This window comes from Trichophyton verrucosum (assembly GCF_000151505.1).
Source record: "Trichophyton verrucosum HKI 0517 chromosome Unknown contig00093_1.f1.exp, whole genome shotgun sequence".
Lineage (NCBI taxonomy): Eukaryota > Fungi > Ascomycota > Eurotiomycetes > Onygenales > Arthrodermataceae > Trichophyton > Trichophyton verrucosum.
Window position 1 is genome coordinate 41,921 of NW_003315580.1, and position 22,120 is coordinate 64,040.

The window sequence follows — 22,120 nt, forward strand, 5'->3', positions numbered from 1 at the left end:
GGATATAGAAAGAGGGAAACAACAGAAAATGAATAAAATGCTGGTACTGAGGACTGGTGTCCAAGCAAGTACTGGTGATATAGATGATCTCCATTCAATCCATCTTCTTCTGACGGTTATCAGCATGAGATGACGGGTCGTTATTGAACGCGCTTCTACGCATTGCAGGAGTGTCGGAACGAGAGCTAGACGTTGCCTGGGTCTCACTGGGTCCGTCCATGAAAATAGTAGAGGGAGAGTGAGAAGGCTTAATAGACTCAGGCGCATCATTTAGTTCTATTAAATCACCGGACGCCCCGGCAAGGCCGAGATTTGCTAGTCGTTGGCTGAGAGGCTGTTGCTGTTGTTGTATCTCGTTTATCCCTGCCTTTGCTCGAGTAGCAACTTTTCGAAACCAGCCTTCAATTGCTCCACCGACATTCTCTAGGCCTGCCGTAGATGAAGATGAGAATACAGCGGAATCAGATGAGTCGAGCGATGCACGGTCGAGATTTTGCAAAGAGGCAAACGTTGGTGCTGCATCATTGGGTGCAGGCTTGATGGTCAATGTAGGCAGATGCGAGTTGACGAAAGTAGTAAACTTGTCTATCGGAGGACCTGGACAAGTGGCATTTTCTAGTGTCCCTACACCTCCTGGGCCGGATAAAGTGATGCTGCGCTGCCTTCTGTGTTGCATAGAGCTTGAATAGCGTGGTGATCTGGTGCCGGTCATCGAGCCATCACGACTTATATCTGAAATTCTTCTGGAAGATGTGGAATCCCGTTGCTTACGAGAAGGGGATTGCAGGCCAGGTAAATCTTGGGTGGAAGACGATGGTCCGGGATTATCTTTATAAGGGCTTAAACGCAATTGGGATTTCCTGCGGGCTCGAGGGAAAAATCCCAAAGATCGTCTTGGAAGTCGACCGATCTCAACAGGTGATGGGAAACCGTCTAGCTTTACCCAACTGTGGTGCGTCCAAGGACTGCCACTAGTGGACTCGTTGTCTGTATTAGATGTATCGAGGTCCAGCTGAGTGTCTCCATACCCAAAATCACAGGAGCTGGAGGCATTTGAATCAGGAACAAGCGAGCTGGTATCATGATCTGGATCGTCTTCTTTGGTATCATCATTTTGTTTCCGGACTTCTTCTTCGGGTATTGGGAGGCCCTTGAGCGTACACGACTCAACAGGTAGAACAATGCTCTTCCTAGACTGAATGCTGTCGCTAGGCCAGAAGCCGTTCGACTTTCTCAGCACCGCCAGCTCGCAACCATAACGAATCGACACTCCCGTAAGCGTATCACTCGACTGGACAGGATGGATATACACCAACGCATCGCCTTCCTCCTGTGCTGGGGTCGAAGTTCCAGTGGACCTCTCAAATCCATCACCCGAGTCTCTCCGTTTATAATTCCCCCGGCTATCGGGAAAACTGTCCCCATTGGCCTGCAATAGAGCTTCCCGCTTTTTCGCTTGTATGAGTTCCTGTCTCTCCCTCTGGGCATCGGGATTAGCCTCTCCAATAATTGAACGCGGCGGTCCCCAGGATGTAGGTCCAGGCCGTCTATTTCTCGCCAGCTCTCCCCCAACAGATCTCGACCTTGGTCCGAACGGCTTTACCGGCTCGCCGTTAATCAAGGCGCTTCCAGACCCGATAATATTCGACGCAAGGCCCTGCAACGACGACCAAGGGGACTCCAGAAAGTCGGTAGCAAACCCATTCGACTTTCCAACCCCTCTTGTGTCTTCTCGCGTCATACCACCGAAACCAGCCCCACGGCCTCTTACGGTACTTGGGCTCTGGCCATCATGTAAACCCGTTCCACCACCTCCCGTGCGAGGAAGTCGCTTGCTCGGTATTGGAGACACCCCTCTTGAGGAGTAAGGAGAAGACCTAGAAGTTCCGCCATTTGTGTGCAGTGAACGTTGTGATGTATTACCCGAAAGGCCACCTGGCTGTCCATCGTCATCTGCACCATCGAACGAAGGTATTATTCGTCGAGTACGGGAGCGAACGGTCGAGGTAGCGGAGCCAGAGCCATTTCCATGCGCCGAAATCGAGGTCCAGGAGTTCGAAGCATCGAGGAGATTGGTGTCGTTGCTCATTCCTGATCACACAGCGCTAACCGGTATACAGGACGGTCATGTAGATCACGCTGTTGAGCAGGCTAAGTTGTAAAGTAGCAGCTCTCTTGCTCTGTGTCTCTGTATATTCCTCGCAGTATGCTCGCTATGGGCTTTCGGTAGGGGTACGATTGTTGTAAGGCTATCTGGACATGGGGAGCAAAGCCGTCCCAAACCGGATAATACGCGATCGATCGTCTTGCAAGCGGGCTGAAAACAGGAGTAAGCTCCCCTACGACCCTCTGGCACCGTATAGAGCGTGATATACGTTGGAGTGCGACGCCGAGTTCGTCATTTAGTTGGCTGACGGCGGGAGGCTGCTGCTCATTTTCTGGCCAAGGCGTACGGAGGGACGGGGGACACCTAACTAACTACCTATCTAGATAGCGAGGGAGCAAGGCGAGACACCGCCGGTGCGAGGTAAGCTTCCCGGAGCAGGGGAGTCAATGGGCCTCAGGACAGGTAGGCAAGATCGACGGCAAGGGCCCAGCTGTCTTCACAAGCTGTCCTCGGCTGGTGCAGGCAGGCGTTTGTTCGTTTGATGCTGGCTTTTGCTTGTTCGTTGTCGTCGTCGTCGTCGTCGTTGTCGTTGTTCTTCTTTGCTGTCGTATTTTGGCCACCAGCTCGGCGTTTGTGCAGGCCGGCATCACATGACTCGCCCTCGATCTACAGGGGGGATACAGAAAGGAGAAATGATACGAGCAGATTTTTCATTGATTGACTTGATTACAGGTTGACCAGACGAGATACTCGTAGTTACAAAGACGGTCAATGGTAGAGCAGACGCTCAGTCAAAACACAGCTTGTTAGCAGTTAGTTACAACCTCACAGAGTTTAAAAATAGCCAAACTTGACGGTTAGTCCTTTAGTTCAAACCTCTGCCGCCCAAAAGTTCATCAAGCGCCTCAGGATGGATATATTTAATCGAAGACAGAAGAAAAAGCTAGCTCACCCCTTTCCCATTTGAATATGCTCCAGAGAGTAAAAGAGAGAGAGAGAGAGACGGTATACAGCAGGGCAAGGAAAAGGGTATATCCTTGTAAATCATCGACGGGAGGTAATTTACAGATTTTCAACAGATAGATCAGGGAGACCGTTGATGCCGAAGAATTGGAACCTGGAAAGTGTCAGTACAGTGTTTAAGGACCATGTCAGTAGATAAAGACCAGAATACATACCAGTCTTCGACGTTCAGAGTGGGCGGGATCGGCCCCTGTTGTCGAGAAGAATTACTCCAGTTGTCATCCTGGCTGGATGCATCCATAGGGACATTCGGATCGAACGTCTGCATAGGCCATTGTCCCTGCATCGGTACTCCCTGACCCATCTGGTGCTGTGGCGACATGCGGCCCAAACCAGCCATGAGAGTCGGACTCTGCGCAGCTCGTGGTGAAAGATGCGTTTGATTCGGCATACCCATGGGCATAGCCGTGTTGTTCAAACTAGGCATTTGAAGCTGTGGGTCGACATTTGTGGAGGAAGGCGAGAAGCCGGGGAAAGACATGTTGGTGCCGTCTGGGAATAGTTGGTCTGGTTGAAAGTTTTCCCATAAAGATTGAGAGATGCTGGGTGAGTTGCGAGTGACGAGGAATAGATCTGGTGGAGATTGTGGGATTGATAGAGCTGGGTTGAAGGGGGAGGTTGGACGGGTATTGCCTGTGCCAATGCCAGTGGCACCGTTGCCGGTTCCGACGAAGGTATTATCTGTCGGCATGCGTTGGTGCTGTTGGTGCTGTTGTGTATTCCCAGCTGCAGGTCCAGACACGTTTCCCGGTAATTGGCTTGGAGTGATTGACGGCGTTGCAGCTGGAGTCTGTGGCCTCGATCGTTCATATGATACCTGAGCTGCAGGAGGGCCATTGGGCATAGTTATATCCATTTCGTCGAACTTCCTCTTGGGTGGATCAGGCCGCTTCAGCGCCTCTTGCTGCTGCTGCTGCTGCTGCTGCTGCTGCTGTGGTTGTGGTTGTGGCTGTTGCTGCTGTCGTCTTGCCTTCTGGTGGCGTTTACCAGCAGCTTTCTGCAGCCTTTCTTCAAGAGCTTTGTTGCCCAGGATGGATTCGAATAGGGTATGGACCATTTTAGCAACGAGCCATACTTTCGAAACATCTTTGAGTGCCGACATGCATATGTTGATCCTCTCCTGGCTTGTGGCGACTATACTGGGGACAGACGACCGCATTTGATATACATGCATAATCAGTGCAGAGAACAAACTATAAACACTGTTGAAGGAAGTCATATTAGTCAACGCCGTTTTATTCACCTGTAAATACGGGGTGCTACTCACATGAACGCAGGGGCAAAGCGAATCTGTTGATGCTTTTGTAGGCTCTCGGTAATTGATGTGATCATGGCTGCGGCTTGGAATGCGATTGTGCGGGAAGGATATGATATTCCATCGTTTCCCGCGTTCTGACCAGCAGTTGCAGGAGGCATATGGGCTCGATGAAGTAGACATAAGGTGGTACTAGGCACATGTCAGTATAAACCCTTCTTCAACAATACTAGGTAAAAAGGCTCACTAGTAGTTTGAGTGTAGCAGAGCAGACCAGAAGTGGTGCCGTGATCGCTCCCAGTATACTTCCTTGGGACAGTTCTGCAGCCAGTCGGCCAACGCCATGTCGCTATGTGTCAAGTCAATGGCGTTGGTGCGTCTTGACTTGGAAGCCACTGAGTACTGCTGTGAGAGAACCAGACCCATGATTTCGCATAGCTTGACGTATTGGAGGAAGAACTGGACATGAGTGGAATCAGGTGGGTAGTCTGCTGGCCCATCTGCATCATCTTCAATGAAATCATCCTCCGTAAGCATTTCCACGTCCGAGTCATCTGTGTTGATGTTTACTGGACGTCCCAGCGCAACCGCAACAGATCGGTCTCGGGTGAACAGCGTCCACCAGACACGTTTCCATAGACGTTTGTCTGGCCGACTTAGCTGAGATGTTTCCACACTAGAAGACATTAGCATTTCAGAAGTCAATGTACAGATAAGACGGAGGCGAACTACCTTCTATGCATTCCAGACCCCTGGGCAATGATGATTGCAACCCTTGTCCAGAAGAAAACATTCTTCGTTACATCTAATAACCGCGTTAGTATTCCGATGTAATATAACATCAGCAAAGGAACAGGTACGCACCCTCGGGGCCTTCCCAGTACCAGCCCATCAACAACAAAGCCTGGACGATGGTAACTCTATCATCTTCATAGTTAGCATCATACAGCGCTTTTGCACGCTTATAGAAGGTCATGGCGGCCGGTGTAGTGGATCCATTCGCATCCATGAGCTGCGGATTGGTGCACACCCTCGAACCAGCTAATAAAATCGCCTGCAAGAGCAACAGAGAAGGCGGATTCTTGGGATCCCGGTACTGTCTCATGAATCTGCTTCTGTTGATTAGCGGTACGACCGGAGCGACCCATTTGAAGTAAGCGTCCACAAGCTCGTCGCACAGGGCACGAGGAGGGAGTAAGAAGGCACCACGTTGGTTGAGGATGTCTATCTCGAAGTTATCGAGTTCGGTGAGGCGAGAGCGCGAGCCACGCAGGCCTTCCGGTAGCGGGTAGTGGACGACATCTGTGGTGCCATGGCGGTCTTGGACGAGCAAGGTGAGGTTTGATGATTCGCCTAGGTATGCGACACGGCCAGCCTCTGTGATGGGAGCACGGGCAAACTTGGGTTTCATGAACTGGGCGTAGGATGTATTGTGTGATGCCTGCTGGGCTTGCTGGGCTTCCGTGAAAGTTGTGACTGGCATGCCATCTGCAGGCTTCACTTTGCTTTCAGCCTTTTCATCTTTCGAGTCGTCCTCGTTACCTTGCTCACGGCGTTCCCTATGTCTGGTGTGTTAGAAGGGGGGGGGAAAAAACCAATGACAGGGCGAAAGAAAACCCAAGACGTACTCGCTTCCATCCTTGGACTTGGCCTGGTTCTTCTTCCGCCTTGGAGAAGGGATCTTGCATTCGATCGAGAAGGCGACGCAGTTGGTGCATGGTACACCAAGGCTAGCGGCATCGCATCGAACCTGCAGGCCGTCTCGTCAGCACATCAGTCGCCAACCAACACCGGCCAAACCGCCCCAACCAGACAAAGAGACTAACCTTTCGAGCGTGGCATGTCTACCAAGATGGCATCATGTTAGCACTCGACTTGAACCGTCTTGCATTTGTAGATAAGATAACTAGCACCGCCCAACGCAAGCCGAGATGCCTCGGCTCAAGGGGAAGAAACGCGAACTCTCCACCAAACAAACTGAGAGGACCAAACGTCCGGAACATACCTCGCAGGCCCGCGATGCGCGTTGTCTAGAGGAGACACCGAGACGCAGTTAGCAAATAACAGTCGACCCGTAGAACTTAAATAGAGCCGTCTCGTTTTCTCGGGGCCCAAAAAAAAGGAGGCAGAGCACTCACCGTCTAAAACTCATCTGGTTGCCTGAGCTGGTCGTCGTCTGCTTGCTTCCGCTTCCACCATCCTCTCCGCCGTCTCCGCGCGGACTGGTGCCCGAAGTGGCACTTCTCGCCTTTCCCGCGAGCGACTCACGCTGTTGTAGCTGTGCTGGTTGTTGCTGTTGCTGTTGTGGTTGTTGTTGTTGTTGTTGTTGCTGCTGCTGGTGCTGCTGTTGAACCTCCGAGTCAGCCATGACTTTCTGGCCTGTATCTGTCTCTGGATCGGCTGTTGCGCTGCTCATCGTCGACCGCAATTCGAGAGAGAAGGCGATCCTTCCATGGAACAGCCCAGGTAGCAGAAAGTCGAGGATGAAGAAGAAAAGCGAGAACCAAGAGGAGGCTGCGGAACGCTGGAACGGTGGCACAGGACTTCAAGGATGCAGCAAGCTATAGTTCCCTTCTCTTTTAACGGCACGAAGCGAGGGTGTAATGGCGGTTTCTGGGCTGAACAACGATATAGGGCGGCAGTGTGTCCTCTTGCGCCCTCCTTTGCGTCCTTTGAAGCGGTCGACACACGGTTGATCGATTTGCGCAGGGGGGGAGGGGGTTCGCTGGCGGTGTCTGTGTGTAAAGTACGCCTGGCTGCCAGGGCGGTCGGTATCGGTCAATTCAGTCGGCCGGGATTTTGCGACTACGAGTTCCAGGGGAGTTGCAAGGAGAAGAGGACGGGCAAGATGATGGGCAATTCGAGCTTAACGGCGAGCAGCGAGACGGTCACTCTGTACTCCGAAGCGTAGGCGAGTCTTCTGGGGGAGGGAGTTGGGAGCGAGACAGGACAAGGGACGGGAGGCGGCGCGGCTGGTTCGGTGTCGTGGCGATTGAGCGCTGACCTACGGGCGCCTTTCTACTGCTGGAGAATATTATAGTCATAACCATTAACTCACTAGCTAGCTAGCTATGACTATGACTACGCAGGTTACTTATAGAGAAACACCTGGTTCATATAAAGGAGCTGACGCCCGCACCCGGGATGGTCCCTTGTCTACCCCAGACTCTTCCCAGCGCTCCGGAGCCTTTTCGTCTCGTCTCGTCTCCTCTTCTTCTCCTTCTCCTTCTCCTCTTCTCGCCTGTCTTTTCGTCCCTTTTTTTCCTTCTTGTCTCTCTTTTCGCTCTTTTTGCGCTCTTCGTTTTCGTTTTTTTGCTTCTTTTGCGGCATCACATGGGGATTAGGTAAGCAGTATAGTCTATAAGTGGCGGCGCTAGCTTAGGTAAGGGGCTGCTCCAGCATTCTTTAATGGCCAACAGTGCTTGCTAATGATGAAACCCTGCATTAGTCAGCATGAGTATAACCATGTCACACGACAGCAAGGCTTAACCTCGGCAACTTTAGCCTCTCATGAAGATGGATGCTCTCCTCCTTTCAACTTTCACAGCCAGCTTCAAGTAGAGATCAAGGGAAAAAAAAAAGGGCATCAAAGCAACAGCAAAGTGACATCCAGAGCGGCAGAGGAGCGAGAAACAAGCGTCAAGGGACGGACAACGTCCATACCGGCCTCATTGGCCTCGCTAGCTGCAGTGAAGGCTCGAGGGCTGCCCGACTCCTGCCTCCTTTCGAGCGGTGTTCCGGCGTGACCCTTGCCTGGACCATAGCAACTAATTTGAAGATCTCTGGCAGCGAACACAGGATATAGTTCATATAGCTATCAAGAGTGTACGGAGTAGGAGTTACAAGTCAGACAATCCAATAATGTAAGAAAAGAAGGAGTCAAATGATACATATATATTCAAGAAAAGTTAGGGTACAGTTGAATGAAGCTATGAGCACTTCGTATGTACTTAGCAACTTCCAGGTATATCCAATGCAAATCCAAGGACAATGCGTCACAAGCCATATAACCTAATCGAGTTCGGGCAAAGGAACACGTCCGAAGTACTCCGTACAGTTCAATAGATCCCCCATTTGACATTCTGGCCATGGACGTTCCCCCGGCACGACATGTCGCCCTTGGCAGCAACCCTGCCGTCTTTGGCAAACTGCTTAATCGCGTCTGTGATAATATCAACGATGTCCTGTGCGCCAACGTAGAAGGCTATGTTTCCGTCTACTTTAGTTGCTTCGACGCCAAACTTGCAAGTTCCAAAATCAACGAGCCGGCGCTGACTCTTGCCGACAACTGGAGTAGTCCACTGACCATCGGTTCCTTCAATGTTCTTAATTATTGTCATGCAATCAGACACTAGCGGGGACCCGCCGTTCGTCTGGTCCTCGAACGTTTAGGCTTCGCATTCATCCCTGGCTAATAGTGGGGAGCATGGATAGTTTTCCAATGTGGTATCAGGCTTATTGTTCATTCCTAACCATGACTTGAAAGCTGCATCAGGGCTGCAGACAGGCACACGGATGAAACCTGGCGTTGTGATATCTTGACTTACGAGCCTTTTGCGAGTCCCAGCATCGCCAGGGTCAGCTACTTTGCCACCGTTTCTGCCTCCATTCTGCTTATATGTGTGGACAGCTCTGGACTTGAGTTAGTTGCTTGTGCCAAACTATAGCGACTTTCTAAAGGAATGACAAACTCACCCCTTGACTATATCATCCAAAGTAACACCCTTGAAAGAGTTCCCATGGTTCAAAAACTCGACCCCAGGTGGAGCCGAGAACTTGTTGTTTCTGTAATACCCGCCGCTACCGCGGGGATAAGGCACATATTCACGTGCGTCGCCTTTTGGTGAAGCTAGATAGTATAGTTTGTCATCAACACAGCTAGCTGTGGCATGCATAGTTTCCACAGAGAGGAAAGAGTCGAGCGGGTCGATTGTACCGCATGGATAGCCGGAGTCAATGACAAAAGGGAATGTCCCCGCGGCCGTCCAGATGGAAGGTATAGCAAAACCAAAGACAATTCTCGCAATACCAGCATCATACATGGGTGCATCAGCTCTAGTATTCAAGACACTAACATCATCTTGATTATCTTTTCGTCCATCAATGAGCTTGCCGTCGGAAATAATGCCTGTAAGAGTAGCTATTGAGGCATCACTGCCGTTGAACAGGTCACGGAGAGTGACTGCTGTGATATTGACCCAGGCATAGATGGTTTCACCAAGATAGTTGGAGAACTCATCTTGCGTCGCTGTGGACCAGTCACTACTGTTAATTCAACCACCAAGTGTCAGCCATACGATTATTTGGGCGAACTGGCAGCTAGAGCTGTTGCAGGGCAAAAACCAGGGGATAGAGTAGGGGGATAACTTACATCTTACGGGTATCTAATAAGTTTGCAGCGAGTGTTGTACTTTGTCCGATAAGAAGTGATGTGGTAGTCTTTAGTTCATCATCTCGAGTAGGTTTCCCTACAAAATATGCCATGTCCTTCAGCCCTTTTTGATTTTCAAAAGTCAGTCTTTTTTTATTTCAGTCAAATGAGGAGCGTGAGCTTACAAGAATGGAAAACAAATCCGCCAATCGCAGCAGTCCCGATAGGGAGTAGATGATCTATCATGGCTAGCAACCACTTATTGTCAGCAGGCAGTGTCGGTAAGAACTTGTCTGTGAAGTCAAACACGGAGTTGACTAAATCGCTAGTAGCTCTTTGCAGATTTTTATCGATGTCGTTGTACATCTGCATTGGTAGTTTTGCGTCGGTTAGCTGGATTCTGTATGACTACATTATAGGTATTTGTCATAACTAGCATATTCAATTAGAAACTTACATTGTGGACCATCACCAAGGAGTTCCATATTAGAAAGGCCGCTGGACCTGTGTCTTTCCCGTGGAACGTGTCGCATGTTCGGGTATTTTCACAGCTCGCGTCGTATAACTTGCCGCAGTCTGTGCCTTCCGGCCCACTGAATGTAATTGAAATAGATGCTAGGAACGCTTTATTCTCACCGCTGGATCGGGGCTTATCGACAGTCTTCCATATATTGATCGCGTCCTGCCAAGCGTGATTACAGTCCAAGCTTCCCCACCGCTGAGAGGGAGGCAGGCTACTGCGATCTGCAGCTCCCGGATCTTCGCAAGTTAGTTCAGTCCAGTTCCCAGTTCGCTTTTCAACCCCGTAAGGATCCTCTCCTGGCCTGCGTTTCTGTAGGAAATTGCTCCAACCCCCAGCGTTGGCAGGGCGGTTGTGATAAGATGCTGAGTCAATGGCCCAATCAGCGGTGCCACCCATATTTAACGAATTAAATAGAGCTGTTCGTGATTCTTTGACTTCAGCACTCAGATAGCAAATCCATTGGGTATTGTCGTATACAAGAATATTGCTATTACTTGCTCCATCAATGTAGTGCTGATTGATTCGACCCGGATCTTTAAGTATCTCTTCAATCTCTGCATTAGCAATATATCTGGCAGTCTGAGCGCATACGTCTTTTGCTGCGTTGGAGGATTGGGGCCCTCCAGTGCATAAGCAATCCGGCGTATGACAGCCTGTTGCAGCCATTGCAAAGGATATCCCGTAGCTAGGCATGCTGACAACAACCTTATTCGAGGGGACACCAGCCTTTGTGATCTGCAACGCCTTTATTAGTTTAGGTCGTAAGGAGGATCAATTGAATGGTTATATAGAACACCAACCATGGACAGAGCGCTAATAGTCTCAGTTAAGTTAACGTGGCTACGGAGACACGCTCCTGATGGGCATCCAGGCTGTGAAAATGTGCCATGTGAATCCCACTTGAGATAAATGCTTAGCTTCAAACAAGTTTCCAAGGCGATGGGATCGGTATACTTACTTGGCCGTGCAGGTCAAAGGTCATGTAAACCATATAATCTACAATTTCCCCAATCCGGTCCATTGGGAAGCCCTTTAAATACTGGTATGAGGCAGGAGCCGCAATGGAAACCGATCTTTCCCGCAGCAAATCTTTTAGAAGGACAAGAAAAGCTAAATAATTTTCACCTTCATCCTTGGACCTAGATTGGATAGCCGGAAGGTTAGGAGCCTGAGTATATCATGTTAGCAGGGAATAAATGACTTTGTTTGTTTCTAGAAAGGGCTGAACTAACTGATGGGTACTCCAAATCAATATTGACTCCATCAAGGCCATGCTTCTTTATAAAGTTAGCAATGTTAGTAGCCAATTTAAGTCTATTAGCATCCGTAACACCTTCACAGATGATAGTATAAGGCCCTGGATCATTGGAAATTGTCCGACTGCCAAATGATAAGATTCTTTTGGGGCCTTTGATAAGTTTAAAGCTATTAAATTCATCGGTAGTCACAGTATCTCCAGTGTTGATCTCGTAGTCGGGTGTAATTGAGCCAAAAGCAAAGTGCAAGTGCGTATATTGTGAGGCTTCATCCTGGAGGGTATTCTGATAAACAGAGCTATGGCTAGAAAAGTTATAGCCCTTGAAATAGCCGAGTTTTTTAAAGGACTCATGCGGTTTACCGTTAATGATTGAGGCACCACAGTTTGAAATACATCCATTGGTGCCAGGCCCAGTAGTTCCCGCAACACCAGTACCAGTATTGATGCAAAACTCTTCGGTAGTACCGCACTGGGATTATATATTAGCAAATGGTTTATCTTATATGCGGGACAAACAGACGGGGCTTACCTGTCCCCAGAAATTACAGCATGCATTTAGCGGGCAGGGGTTGAGACTGGCGATATCGCTATCTCCAGTTGGTACCTTAGTTCCAGGTACCTGCGGGCCGCATACAGCATTGGCTATAGGAGCTGGAAATGGTGGTCTCCCTCTACTTAGGCAAGCAATAGTGCCAACCCAAACATTGGAGCATCCATTCCAGGCCCAAGTTTTCTTGTTAAAGTCTTCTAGGTCATCATTTGTAAGGCCGTTCGCAGCTGCAACGCTTGAGCAGCTATCACCAGCCTGAAATGTGTGCGTGTAGCACGATCCGTCTGGGTTAGGCTCGGGTTTAAAGTGCGGAAGTGTTCCCGGTGTGACTGAATTGAAGTTGGAAGCGGAATTGTGTTTGATTATGTCAGCATCGGCAATGCCACATTTCTTTGCTAAAGAGCCGCAACTTTCGCCCGTTTGGACTCGGTTCGTCCGGCCATCGGCTCGGGCCGATAGACGCTCCAGGTCGTTTCTGGCGGAAGTGGTTGTTGTGGCGTTACTACCACGCAGAGCTGAGTCTATTGCAAGGCCTAACGGAGGGGTGGTGAAGTAGGCCGGGCCAGTGATATTCTTGGACTTGGTGATGGAGAGGCACTCTGCCCTGGCCCAAGTCCTGAGTGCTCTTTGTATAGGGGTGAAGGAGCCATTGCTGGTGGCTATGAAGCCAAAGATATGATCAGCGTCATATCCTGCGTGGCATAGTTGCATGGCTACACTTGACGTCTTGACCTCTGGCTCTAATACACTGTCTCCCAGCGCCTTAAGAGCAAATGAGCCCACTCCTTCATTTTGCAACCCTTTGCCAATATAGAGGCCAACGGCGGCTTGGTTCGAGTAGCCAAACAGCAGCACTGTGTTGTTTGGGTATCCGTACCCATTTGCCAGATAGTGGCGCAACTGCATAGACAGCGAATGGATACTGGAGGAAGCAAGCTTGCCACCATCTTCGGGCCACCACCCTATTTCATAGGAAGCATCTTCCCAAGTGGACTGCACTTCTACCGCCATCGATTTGGGTACGTTATCCCAATCAGAGCCATCGGATGTGCAGGCAAAGATTCGATGAAAAGTGTTTGCATCATCGACCTCATCATACAGGCTAAAATGATAAAATTGGGCTTCCTGACAGGATTGGATCCGGTTGAGGTTAGGGTACACAGACCAGTCGGAAGGGGTTGACCCCGAGATACTGCAACGAGCCGGACATGAGCTTCTCCTGTCGTAGTGCGAGCTGGCTGATAATGGGTTTGCCCGCACAATGAGCCCGCTGGCAAATAAACCAAGGCCTAATGACCCAAGAGCTACGCCGAGCATCGGTAGGGCAAAAGGAATGAGATGTAACGAGTGCAGTGGGTGAAATTTAATGCAAAATGAAAAATTGTGTGCCTCGAGCACTGGTTATATATTTTTGCCTTCAGCAGTCGAACCCATATCCACCTCTACTGCCCCTGAATTGGAAAATTTATCCTTGATATTATTTCGACGCCCTTGAGGCTTAGAATGGAACACAGCATATGCATGCTATCATATGAATGTCACTGTGCAGTACTGAACTTATTCCTGCACACCGTTGCTTCATACCACTCTCCAGGGTATTTATACCTTATAAAAAAATCGATACAAGGATTACAATAATAATAGCAGGTTTCATATAGAGCTAGATAGATATGCAGGTTGTCTTGTCATGAATATTACTCTGTACTGGAGATGTACATACTTACTCCCAGCCTCCCGGGCTAGCCGTGAACTGTATCATGCGCACAAAACCTGTGGGCCAACCCCTGTATATTGCACAAGTCTAAAGTGTCATTGATCGCCAACAGGGGGACTTAGCTTTATTTTGATATACGCTGTAGTCAATAATGCCTATAAATAGAGTGTGTCGGAATCACACCAGGTAGATGAGCCAACCAAGTGTAGCTGTGAACAACCCTACCCCTGAGACTGAAAACTGCACTGCGTGGTGTGCTGAGTTCCCCGTTTCAACGCCAGGCGGGCAGGCCACAGTGGGAGTCACAGCTGATAGGCATGCACTGGATTGAATGGCGTATGAAATACTTGATGCCGCACTAGAGTCTACCTTGGCTCCACAGGGATTTGGAGTTGGTGTTACGGTCGAAAGCAATGGGCACGCTGTCTGACTGCCCCAATAGCTGTCCGACCAGGGGATATCCAGTATCTCCGTGATATTCATGGTATCGGCCTGTGACTCAGCGCACGCGCCATCTCGCGTTGCAGTAACGAGATCTGGCTGTTTAGCTCCGTGCTTGGTAGTAAACCAAACCGCATGGCCCTTGACATCGCTCTCGAGGTGAAAAGGTTTTTGCGGGCCCGGGTATTCTGGGTCCGCGTCAGTGTGTTGGGAGCAGTTAAGTGCACGCCATGACCAGGAAAACAGCCATGTACCCTCCGTATTGTTGAGCCTAGTGGTCCAATCATATTCGAAGTGAGTACTGCTGCCAGTGTAGTTGCCGTACTTGATATTGCGGATGCCATTTACGAGGCCTGGTGGGACTTCGGGGTCTTGCTGGAGAGTGTATTCAAATTCCAGTAAGAGCAGCTTTGCAGCGCGAAAATTCTGAATAGCAAAGACCATTGGCATAAGGGAGGAAGGGGCGTAGGTCTCATTGCGTGGAAAGATCAGGTCCACTTCCACGGTCTGCGGAGATGTAGGGGTTGGTGTGTCCACGGCCCAACTGCAGGCTATCAGAAGCAGCCAGCCAACAAAATGGAATCCACGGTAGAAATCAGCCATATTCGTTTGACAGCTAATGATGGTAGTGAGATGACCTAAGAGACAATGAAGAAGAGAGAACCAGGAGAGAGAGAGAAAATACTCTGCACTGACATGGGTACTTATATTAGTGGCAGTTAGTTGACCTGCTCGGATGTATTCCGTATCCGCTTTTTCTCACCAAGGGGCTTCTGTCTCTGTGTCAGGGTTGACGAATGGGAGATGATGTTGGTTTCTGGCAGGGAGAGTTAGAAATGGATAACTTGTTACTCCGTAATAGGGGCAAGAGGGTTTATGTAAGTACATGGGTCGCTGTTGTTAAGGGACTTCTAACAGAATGTCAAGGGCAAGGCGCATGCACCCCTGTCGTTGCGCTGAAATTAACGAATAGGAGATAACCTATAATGTTGGTTCAAGGAAGGCAGTGGCAAGGAGCAAGGAGCACCCCGCTTATACTTTGTATCTGGAAGCTTGACTTTAAGTAAAACTCCCCATATATATGTATTAGCTGCCTCCACTGGTCAATATCGTTCAGTAAAAGAAGTAAGTTTGAGTCAGTTCACGCCGGGCCGCCGCCTTGGCGCTACCTAACTTAAGTTAGTTAGTTTTGGACCCGACCAGCTGGTTCAGACTTAGTTAACTAACTTAGTTAGTAGTTAGTTAGTTAGCTTCGACGATCACCAAGTCTTCCAGCCAAACACCTCAGATGTCAGTAGGTATTCATTCCGTGAGTATGGAGTGGATATAAAGCAAAAACAATACAGTGCCAAAAAGACCCTCATAAGGTTACATTTGAACGGTAGACCCTGTACCTAAATGGCCGTTTATAGGAAGCCTCGGTGGTTACGACTGGTTACAACCGGCCCCTCAGCGCGCCCTTGGATCAGCGTAGTTCTACATAATCAACCATACTTTCGCTATGAGCAGAATGCATATTTCAAAAATCAGCAACTTCTTTCCTTTCGATCTACCTGTGAAACACATCAAGATCCTTTCCGTACCTACATGAGTTATTCTATACAATCTTCTAAAGAAAATGTCAAATATAACTAACTCAAGCTGCAGCAAGACGCACCGAGGCGTGAGTTTGTTGACTGAACTTCGAAGCTTCTCGTTTCAGGGATAACTTACAACGTGAGCTTTGTAGTCGTTACTACTGAACTCAGATCACAGCGTCTAGAGCAATGATATACATTCAACCTAGTTCATAGCGTATAGTGGCTACGTTTGGCCATGCTTGATTCCCAGGTACAATACAATGTGACATCGGTAGGAAAAGGCAACTGACCAGCTTCTATTCCGATCTATATAAAATTATAGTATGTGCAAAATCTACCACAAAATATAAGTACGAATATAAGAGCGATGTCCTTTATAATAATTCTGCGAAGAAAAGTCCTAGGCTACCCCATTCGTTTCGAACAAAAAACCAAAATTAACGAAAACAAAAGAAGAGGGGATAATAACCTGGGAGCAGAAATCATTATGGATGAGCGTAAGAATGCAATATGTAGTATAAGTAAAAAGGGAAATGGACAAAAGAAGATGAAAAATGGAGAAAGGGTAAGTAAGGGGGATATAGGAAAATTCTACTGTCTAGCTGGAAACAGTGTCCTTTTCCTCTCCCAGATCGGATTGAGCCCGATAGCCATCCAACTCAACTCCCGAAATGAACACGCCGCTCAAGGACTCAATGAGAGCCACAAATATGCATAGCGCACTCGATATGCAAAAATGGCTGATCGTAGTGCCGATATCAAGCCAGCTCCCTTCATCACGAACCATAAAGAAGAAATTCATTGTCATCACGTCACTGATGCACATCACGATCATAAACAGGGCTGACGGCGCAACATGCAGTCTGCGGTTGAGAATGCCGAAGGTTGCACTGAGTAAAGCGAAGGGGACGAGGATTTTGAGGATGAGTAAAGCGCCCTGAGAGAAAGGGTTGAAAACGGGGATGAGGCGCGAGACGCTGTCGAGGGAGAAAGAAGATATACTGGCTATGTTACCAGTGCTGAAGAAACCGGATTGAAGAAGGAAGAGGAAAAAAAGGGCAATGCGGGCGTCAGAGATGTTAAGAGGCCGATATGTGGAATTGTTAGTATTCGGTGTAGCCGGTTTGAAGCCTGGGGACGTAGGTCTAGGGGTATCTTCTCGGGAGAGCGTTGGCCTGGTGGGTATTGAGGGCAGTGTATGTTTGTAGATGCTATATTCAAGTCGGACCCAGCTGACCAGGGTTGCAAAGTACACGACGTAGAAAATTCCTTCGTAAGAGATTGTGAGGACGATGAAGGTGGGTGAGAAGGTGAGGAACAGAAGTATCAGACGGTGGAAGTAGTGTCCTGTTGGGAAGAGCTTGTGTAGCATCGGTAGGATAAAAGATGATACTAGGATATGTCAGACTGGGAATCACGAGAAATCATGTCGAGGATGACTTACCCATTGCAATCCAGCCCGTGACTTGGTTACCAAGAGGTAATCCCGCTCTCTCTTGGAGAGATGCAATGCTGGAGCGAGTAACAATGATAGAAAGAAGTATAAGGCCAATCTAGCACCTAGTAAGTATGCGTGAAACGCAGGTCTCAGTTTTATAGAATCATACCTGAGCCCCCATCACAATACGTGACCCGATGTTAAAGGTGCTTCCCGAACGAGTTCCTATTTTCGAGGATGAAAGGATAGATTCCTCGAATATCAAGTAGAGCATTCCAGTGGCAAACATAAGAATACCTCCGCAGGTACTAAATCAGGAAAGTTAGCAACTGGAAGTCATTTTTTCGAAACTGAAAAAAACTTACACTGTATCTGCATCGTCTTGTTTCCCGACAGGTAAGAGGGTAAAGATGCTCATACAAATACAGCTGATGGTCCATGCTGCCGAGAGTAGCTTATTCTTGTTCAAAAATTCGAATCCGTAGAGAGCGGGCCATACGGAACCAAGCAGATAACAATATGTGTATATCTCTCGGTTGAAATATGATTGAACCTAGGGTCCGTTAGTAAACACACCATTCATCGACAGCAGAGTGCACTCACAAGTCCCAGTAAAACCCCGATATATAGACTAGATTGTAACAGAAACATGGCATATCCTGTGAACGACTTAACGTGGCCTAGGAGTATCTTTCGCCCAGCACCAAGGGCCGCACGGCGAGCAAACACTTCCTCCCAGAAGAAAACTGGGAAAAATGCATATGCATAATACCGCCACGTCGACTGCTGAACCCATAGAAGAGAGTATAGAACCATGAGCACGGACGAAAAGAACATGAAGCTGGGGACGGATCGGTCAGGCTCCGGAGAAGTTGGCAGAACATGCAGGTCTATCACCGTGACCAAGGCATATGCGATCCAGCCTAAGTATCCCGCTGTCACAATGGCGCGGAGGAACAACCAGTCATATGTCTGTAGGTAACGCAACCCTTCCAATGCATCCTGGAACAGCCTTCTAGATTGAAGGATTGATTCCTCGTATTTGCGGGTCGAGATCAACTTGCGAATGGCAGCTAATTGAGCCTCCGGTGAGCGCTGCGGTTGTGTAAAAGACGAATACCCCTGATACTTGATAGTAGTAGCTTTCTTTTGTTCCTCCTTGACACGATACATTTCAAGGACGGCCTGGGTATTGGCGAGAGCGGCTTTGGCTTTTTCCTTTGGAGTGGCATCTAAGTAGGAGAGTGGGAGTTCTCCTACAGAGTTGACGGGAAAGTCTAGGCCAACCAGGTAAGCCATTAGAGCAGCCACATCGGCCTGAGCGACGTCATGTCTCTTAATATCGTTTAGGTGCCAGTCTGAGGAGAAACCGTCTTCATGTCCAGGTGCAACAACACCTTTCTTAGACTTCACTGGCTTAGCTACTCCAGAACCCCAGGCGATAAGGGGTGTACGGGTATTATCTGGATGACCGTCACCATGACTGCCCCAGTCGCTCATACCGTGGTCGGCAGTAAAGACAAAGGCGGTTTCCTTGTCGCCATAGAAATCCTCTATTAACTCAGTGATCTCGCGAACGCCTTGGTCGACAATCTGGATATTATGTAGGTATTCCTTTGAGTATGGACGGTAGAAGTGCCCGGTCGTATCCAAGCCAAGGAGATGTAAAAAGAACACAACCTTATCGTCTCTGAGCTGTGCATCGAGCTCCTTGTCCTCTCTTGCAGCTGCAAACATTTCCTTAACACGGTCAAATACCCAGATATCCAAAAATGTAGCATCCCGAGTGAAATCCTCTGCCTCTTCACTGTACATATCAACAGAGACCCGGCCAGGGACAGCACCCTCCTTGAACATGGGTAAGATATCAGGACTTCCCCAGCTCCAGGTGTGTCTGCTTCGGTTGAACACACTGTCAAAATTGACAGGATTCAGCTTCCATCCTGTTGTCACAGCCGAAACATCTTCATATAAGCCTGCAATCAGAGCAACATGGCCCGGTCTTGACTCAGTTGGTACTCGAGTGTGCGATACTCCGAAGGTGCCATGATCCAGGACGCGTGAACGGAGGAACGGCGCAAGTGGTTTGGGCGTCAAATCGGGTTCCGGACAGGTTACATTGTCCTCGCTGTCCTTCGAGCAGCCGGTCTTTGGAGGGGAAGGGTCCGGGAAGTATTGGAATGCCTTGTCTGCGCGCAGACCGTCACCAACAAACAGGACGAGGCGTTTGGCGGGGGCTTTGGCACTGGGAGCGCGTTCGACGCCATATTCTCGCATGCCACTGACAATTGGGCTGACGAAGTAGATGTCGAAGATCGAGTAGGTGTAGATAAGGTGAAAGAGCACCGCTAGGGCTAGGAACAACCCTGTGCGAGACATGGCGGCACAGCTTTTCTTTCTCTCCCCCTCCAGTAGCAGCTTCTTCTTCAGTGTCGGGCAACGGATGAGGGTGCGGAAGAATGTCGAAGCCTTCGATTGAGCAGGCTATGAAGGCAGAGAGAGAGGCCGCAGTCCATCACCAGCGCCAAAGGTGGGAGGGCGTAACTAGCACTAAATATTGAGGCTTAAGGGGCGAAGGACAACAAGGTGTTTGCTGCTTGTCGCTTTCGCTGAAAAATAATGTCCTGATCACGGCTTCTGATTGGATGCTTGGGCACAGAGCTCCCCGGCCCGCGCCAAAAAAAGTAAAAATAGCAAAATTTTTAGTTAAGCTTAAGTCGAGGAACGGATGGAGGACCTTTGGAGGATGGCCGCAGAGGAAGACGAGATGGAAAAGACGAAGAGAAGATGAGGTGATGAGGAACTGAGGGAAATGGCGGTGGATTGAGCTATATATGAGGACGAACTAAGAGTCCGTCAGCTTCTTTGTGAGCCTATCTACTACGCGGCTATAGAATGTAGCTGCATGCTGCCGCGAGAAAGTGATGTCTACTGAAAGATAGTCGGGGAGTATCTCCAGCAGATCTCGGTCTCTGTTCTCATCTAGCAAGGGAATATAGTGGAACTCCGCTGCTTCCAGGCTGGCAGTTGATCGGTTGTCCATGTTGTGGCTGACACCAAGTTTGAAATGAAGTGCTACTTCGCAGGTTAGCACGAAGACATAGCAAGACAACGGGGGGGTGCGGGGGAGAGATGGGCCAACATACTTCCATTAAGACCAGTTTGTATACAGTCATACAAGTGGTCTGATTCTCTCTTCTTCACATCTCGGATAATTAAGCCGGTAAGGTCGCTATACAGGTCTTCCTTGAGCTGGGCCACCTGAGCCGACTCCAAGAGACCATTGGCAGTATCCCTAGTTACAGCTCCTGACCTGACAGCAGAGCCTCTTGCTGTAGCTACTTTTTCCGCATTAGCAGCAGCATTCCTAGCAGCTGTAAGTTTTGTTTGTAGTGACTTGGCTTCTGTCTGAGCTTTGTTTAAGCCAGACTTCATTTCTTCGAGTTGTTGTCGCAGTTGAGCCACTTCCTCGTTCCGTGATTCAAGTTGCTTCTGCAAATCTCGGGTCTGTTTTGATGCGCTTGACTGCTTCGATAGTTCACTCTTCAGGGAGTTGATCAGTTGCTTAGATGCTACCGATGTTGCTTGTTAGCTTATCACCACGTACGTCATTGAATGATAAAAGCAGCTTACCTGCGGTGGTCTCCTCATGTTGTTTCCGTATCTTTTCTAGGTTTGAGTTTGCCTCAACTATGCCAATCTCCCGCAAGGCACGGTATTTCCCTTCCATGCTCTCATACTTCTTGGTCATTTCACCCAGTTTCAGCCTGAGAGCAACCTCTCCATCTCCCGTCTCACGACCCTTTGTAGGGCTGCCCCACGGTTTTATCCCAGATGGCCTAGATGTCCTGTGCTGGGGCAAGACATTCGTACTTTTCACAGGCGAAGCCCAGTGGACTCCTGAAGGCGTGAATCTTTGTGTTTTGCCGGCGGATATACTAGTCCTGGATGTACTCTTCACAGTTTCCGGCGTTATCTCTACAGGCGGAGAGGGTTCCTTGGCTGCTTGTTTTGCCGTTTGTTTTCCTTTTTGTCCTCTAACTGCCGCTGACTTGGTATTTGTAGGTGTATACTCGAATTCCCCGTCCTTTATGGTCTCGGTATCCTTTGCTCTCCCTCGTGTTCGAGTTTTCTCTTGACTCTCTTGGTTATGAACGGTCTCCGGCGAATCGAGCTCGTCCTCTGAAACCCCTTCTCTCCCTAATGTCTCATTTTCTTCCTCAGCACTGTCCACATCATCAGCTGGCGGCTCTTCAACCACCTTGGCTGTCTTCTTTCGCCCTGCCGCCGCACCACGCTTCTTTGGGCCCACCACCACTTTCGAGCGCGTTTTCCTTGTGGTCTTTGTTGCCGCGGCCGTAGCCTTTGTCGTAGCGGCTTTTGGCCGTCCTTTCTGTCTTTTGGCTGGCGGAGGTTCTATGCTCGCGTTATCATCATCTTCGACGCGACTCAGATCATCGTCCTCTATGTCTCCATTCACCAGCGACGAAAGTTTCGATTCTGCCTTGCGCTTAGGCATTGGACCTATGTAAGCTGTTTTCTTCGTTTCAACCGCACTCGAGGTTATGATTTGAGTAAACTGTAGCCCTGGTATCGTTCAATTATCAACAGCATCCAAACCCCTTCGAGTGTTTTCGTCTGTTTGGCGTTGTTTGGTTGCTTGTGCACGTGATCCTCAGCCACAGCGGAACTTCAAGCCTCGGCGCAAAATGGGCGGAAAGAAAGCATCGCAAGCCACAAGTTAGTTAGTCATGGCGACGCAGCAGTTATTGTATCGATCACAAGCAAAGACACTAATATATTTGACACTCTTAAGAAGCTTGTCCGTCTCGATTTTCAGAAGAAGGCCTGCTGAACACT

At 49.1% G+C, this 22,120-nt stretch overlaps 6 protein-coding genes across 6 annotated transcripts; all 6 read right to left on the reverse strand.

Moving 5' to 3' along the window:
• Window positions 1-94: 94 nt before the first annotated feature.
• Window positions 95-2,089, reverse strand: TRV_00994 (LysM domain protein, putative; the record flags this gene model as incomplete). Its single annotated transcript, XM_003024783.1, has 1 exon — window positions 95-2,089. One exon carries the CDS (start codon window positions 2,087-2,089, stop codon window positions 95-97), a length of 1,995 nt encoding a protein of 664 aa, XP_003024829.1.
• A 938-nt stretch (window positions 2,090-3,027) lies between these two features.
• Window positions 3,028-6,801, reverse strand: TRV_00995 (C6 transcription factor, putative; the record flags this gene model as incomplete). The annotated part of the gene is made up of 9 exons (XM_003024784.1): window positions 3,028-3,224; window positions 3,341-4,323; window positions 4,398-4,577; window positions 4,633-5,061; window positions 5,118-5,190; window positions 5,250-5,944; window positions 6,014-6,115; window positions 6,234-6,362; window positions 6,524-6,801. 9 exons carry the CDS (start codon window positions 6,799-6,801, stop codon window positions 3,028-3,030), a joined length of 3,066 nt encoding a protein of 1,021 aa, XP_003024830.1.
• Window positions 6,802-7,541: 740 nt separating this feature from the next.
• Window positions 7,542-7,715, reverse strand: TRV_00996 (uncharacterized protein; the record flags this gene model as incomplete). Its single annotated transcript, XM_003024785.1, has 1 exon — window positions 7,542-7,715. The coding sequence occupies one exon, from the start codon at window positions 7,713-7,715 to the stop codon at window positions 7,542-7,544; it is 174 nt and encodes a 57-aa protein (XP_003024831.1).
• Window positions 7,716-8,443: 728 nt separating this feature from the next.
• On the reverse strand, window positions 8,444-13,098 carry TRV_00997 (class V chitinase, putative; the record flags this gene model as incomplete). The annotated part of the gene is made up of 9 exons (XM_003024786.1): window positions 8,444-8,758; window positions 8,933-9,017; window positions 9,081-9,647; window positions 9,757-9,853; window positions 9,942-10,164; window positions 10,214-11,014; window positions 11,205-11,447; window positions 11,512-12,006; window positions 12,067-13,098. 9 exons carry the CDS (start codon window positions 13,096-13,098, stop codon window positions 8,444-8,446), a joined length of 3,858 nt encoding a protein of 1,285 aa, XP_003024832.1.
• Window positions 13,099-13,978: 880 nt separating this feature from the next.
• Window positions 13,979-14,845, reverse strand: TRV_00998 (uncharacterized protein; the record flags this gene model as incomplete). Its single annotated transcript, XM_003024787.1, has 1 exon — window positions 13,979-14,845. The coding sequence occupies one exon, from the start codon at window positions 14,843-14,845 to the stop codon at window positions 13,979-13,981; it is 867 nt and encodes a 288-aa protein (XP_003024833.1).
• A 1,575-nt stretch (window positions 14,846-16,420) lies between these two features.
• Window positions 16,421-21,779, reverse strand: TRV_00999 (uncharacterized protein; the record flags this gene model as incomplete). The annotated part of the gene is made up of 9 exons (XM_003024788.1): window positions 16,421-17,214; window positions 17,267-17,375; window positions 17,430-17,568; window positions 17,626-17,813; window positions 17,864-19,744; window positions 19,893-20,105; window positions 20,193-20,335; window positions 20,407-20,832; window positions 20,894-21,779. The coding sequence occupies 9 exons, from the start codon at window positions 21,777-21,779 to the stop codon at window positions 16,421-16,423; spliced, it is 4,779 nt and encodes a 1,592-aa protein (XP_003024834.1).
• Window positions 21,780-22,120: the final 341 nt, after the last annotated feature.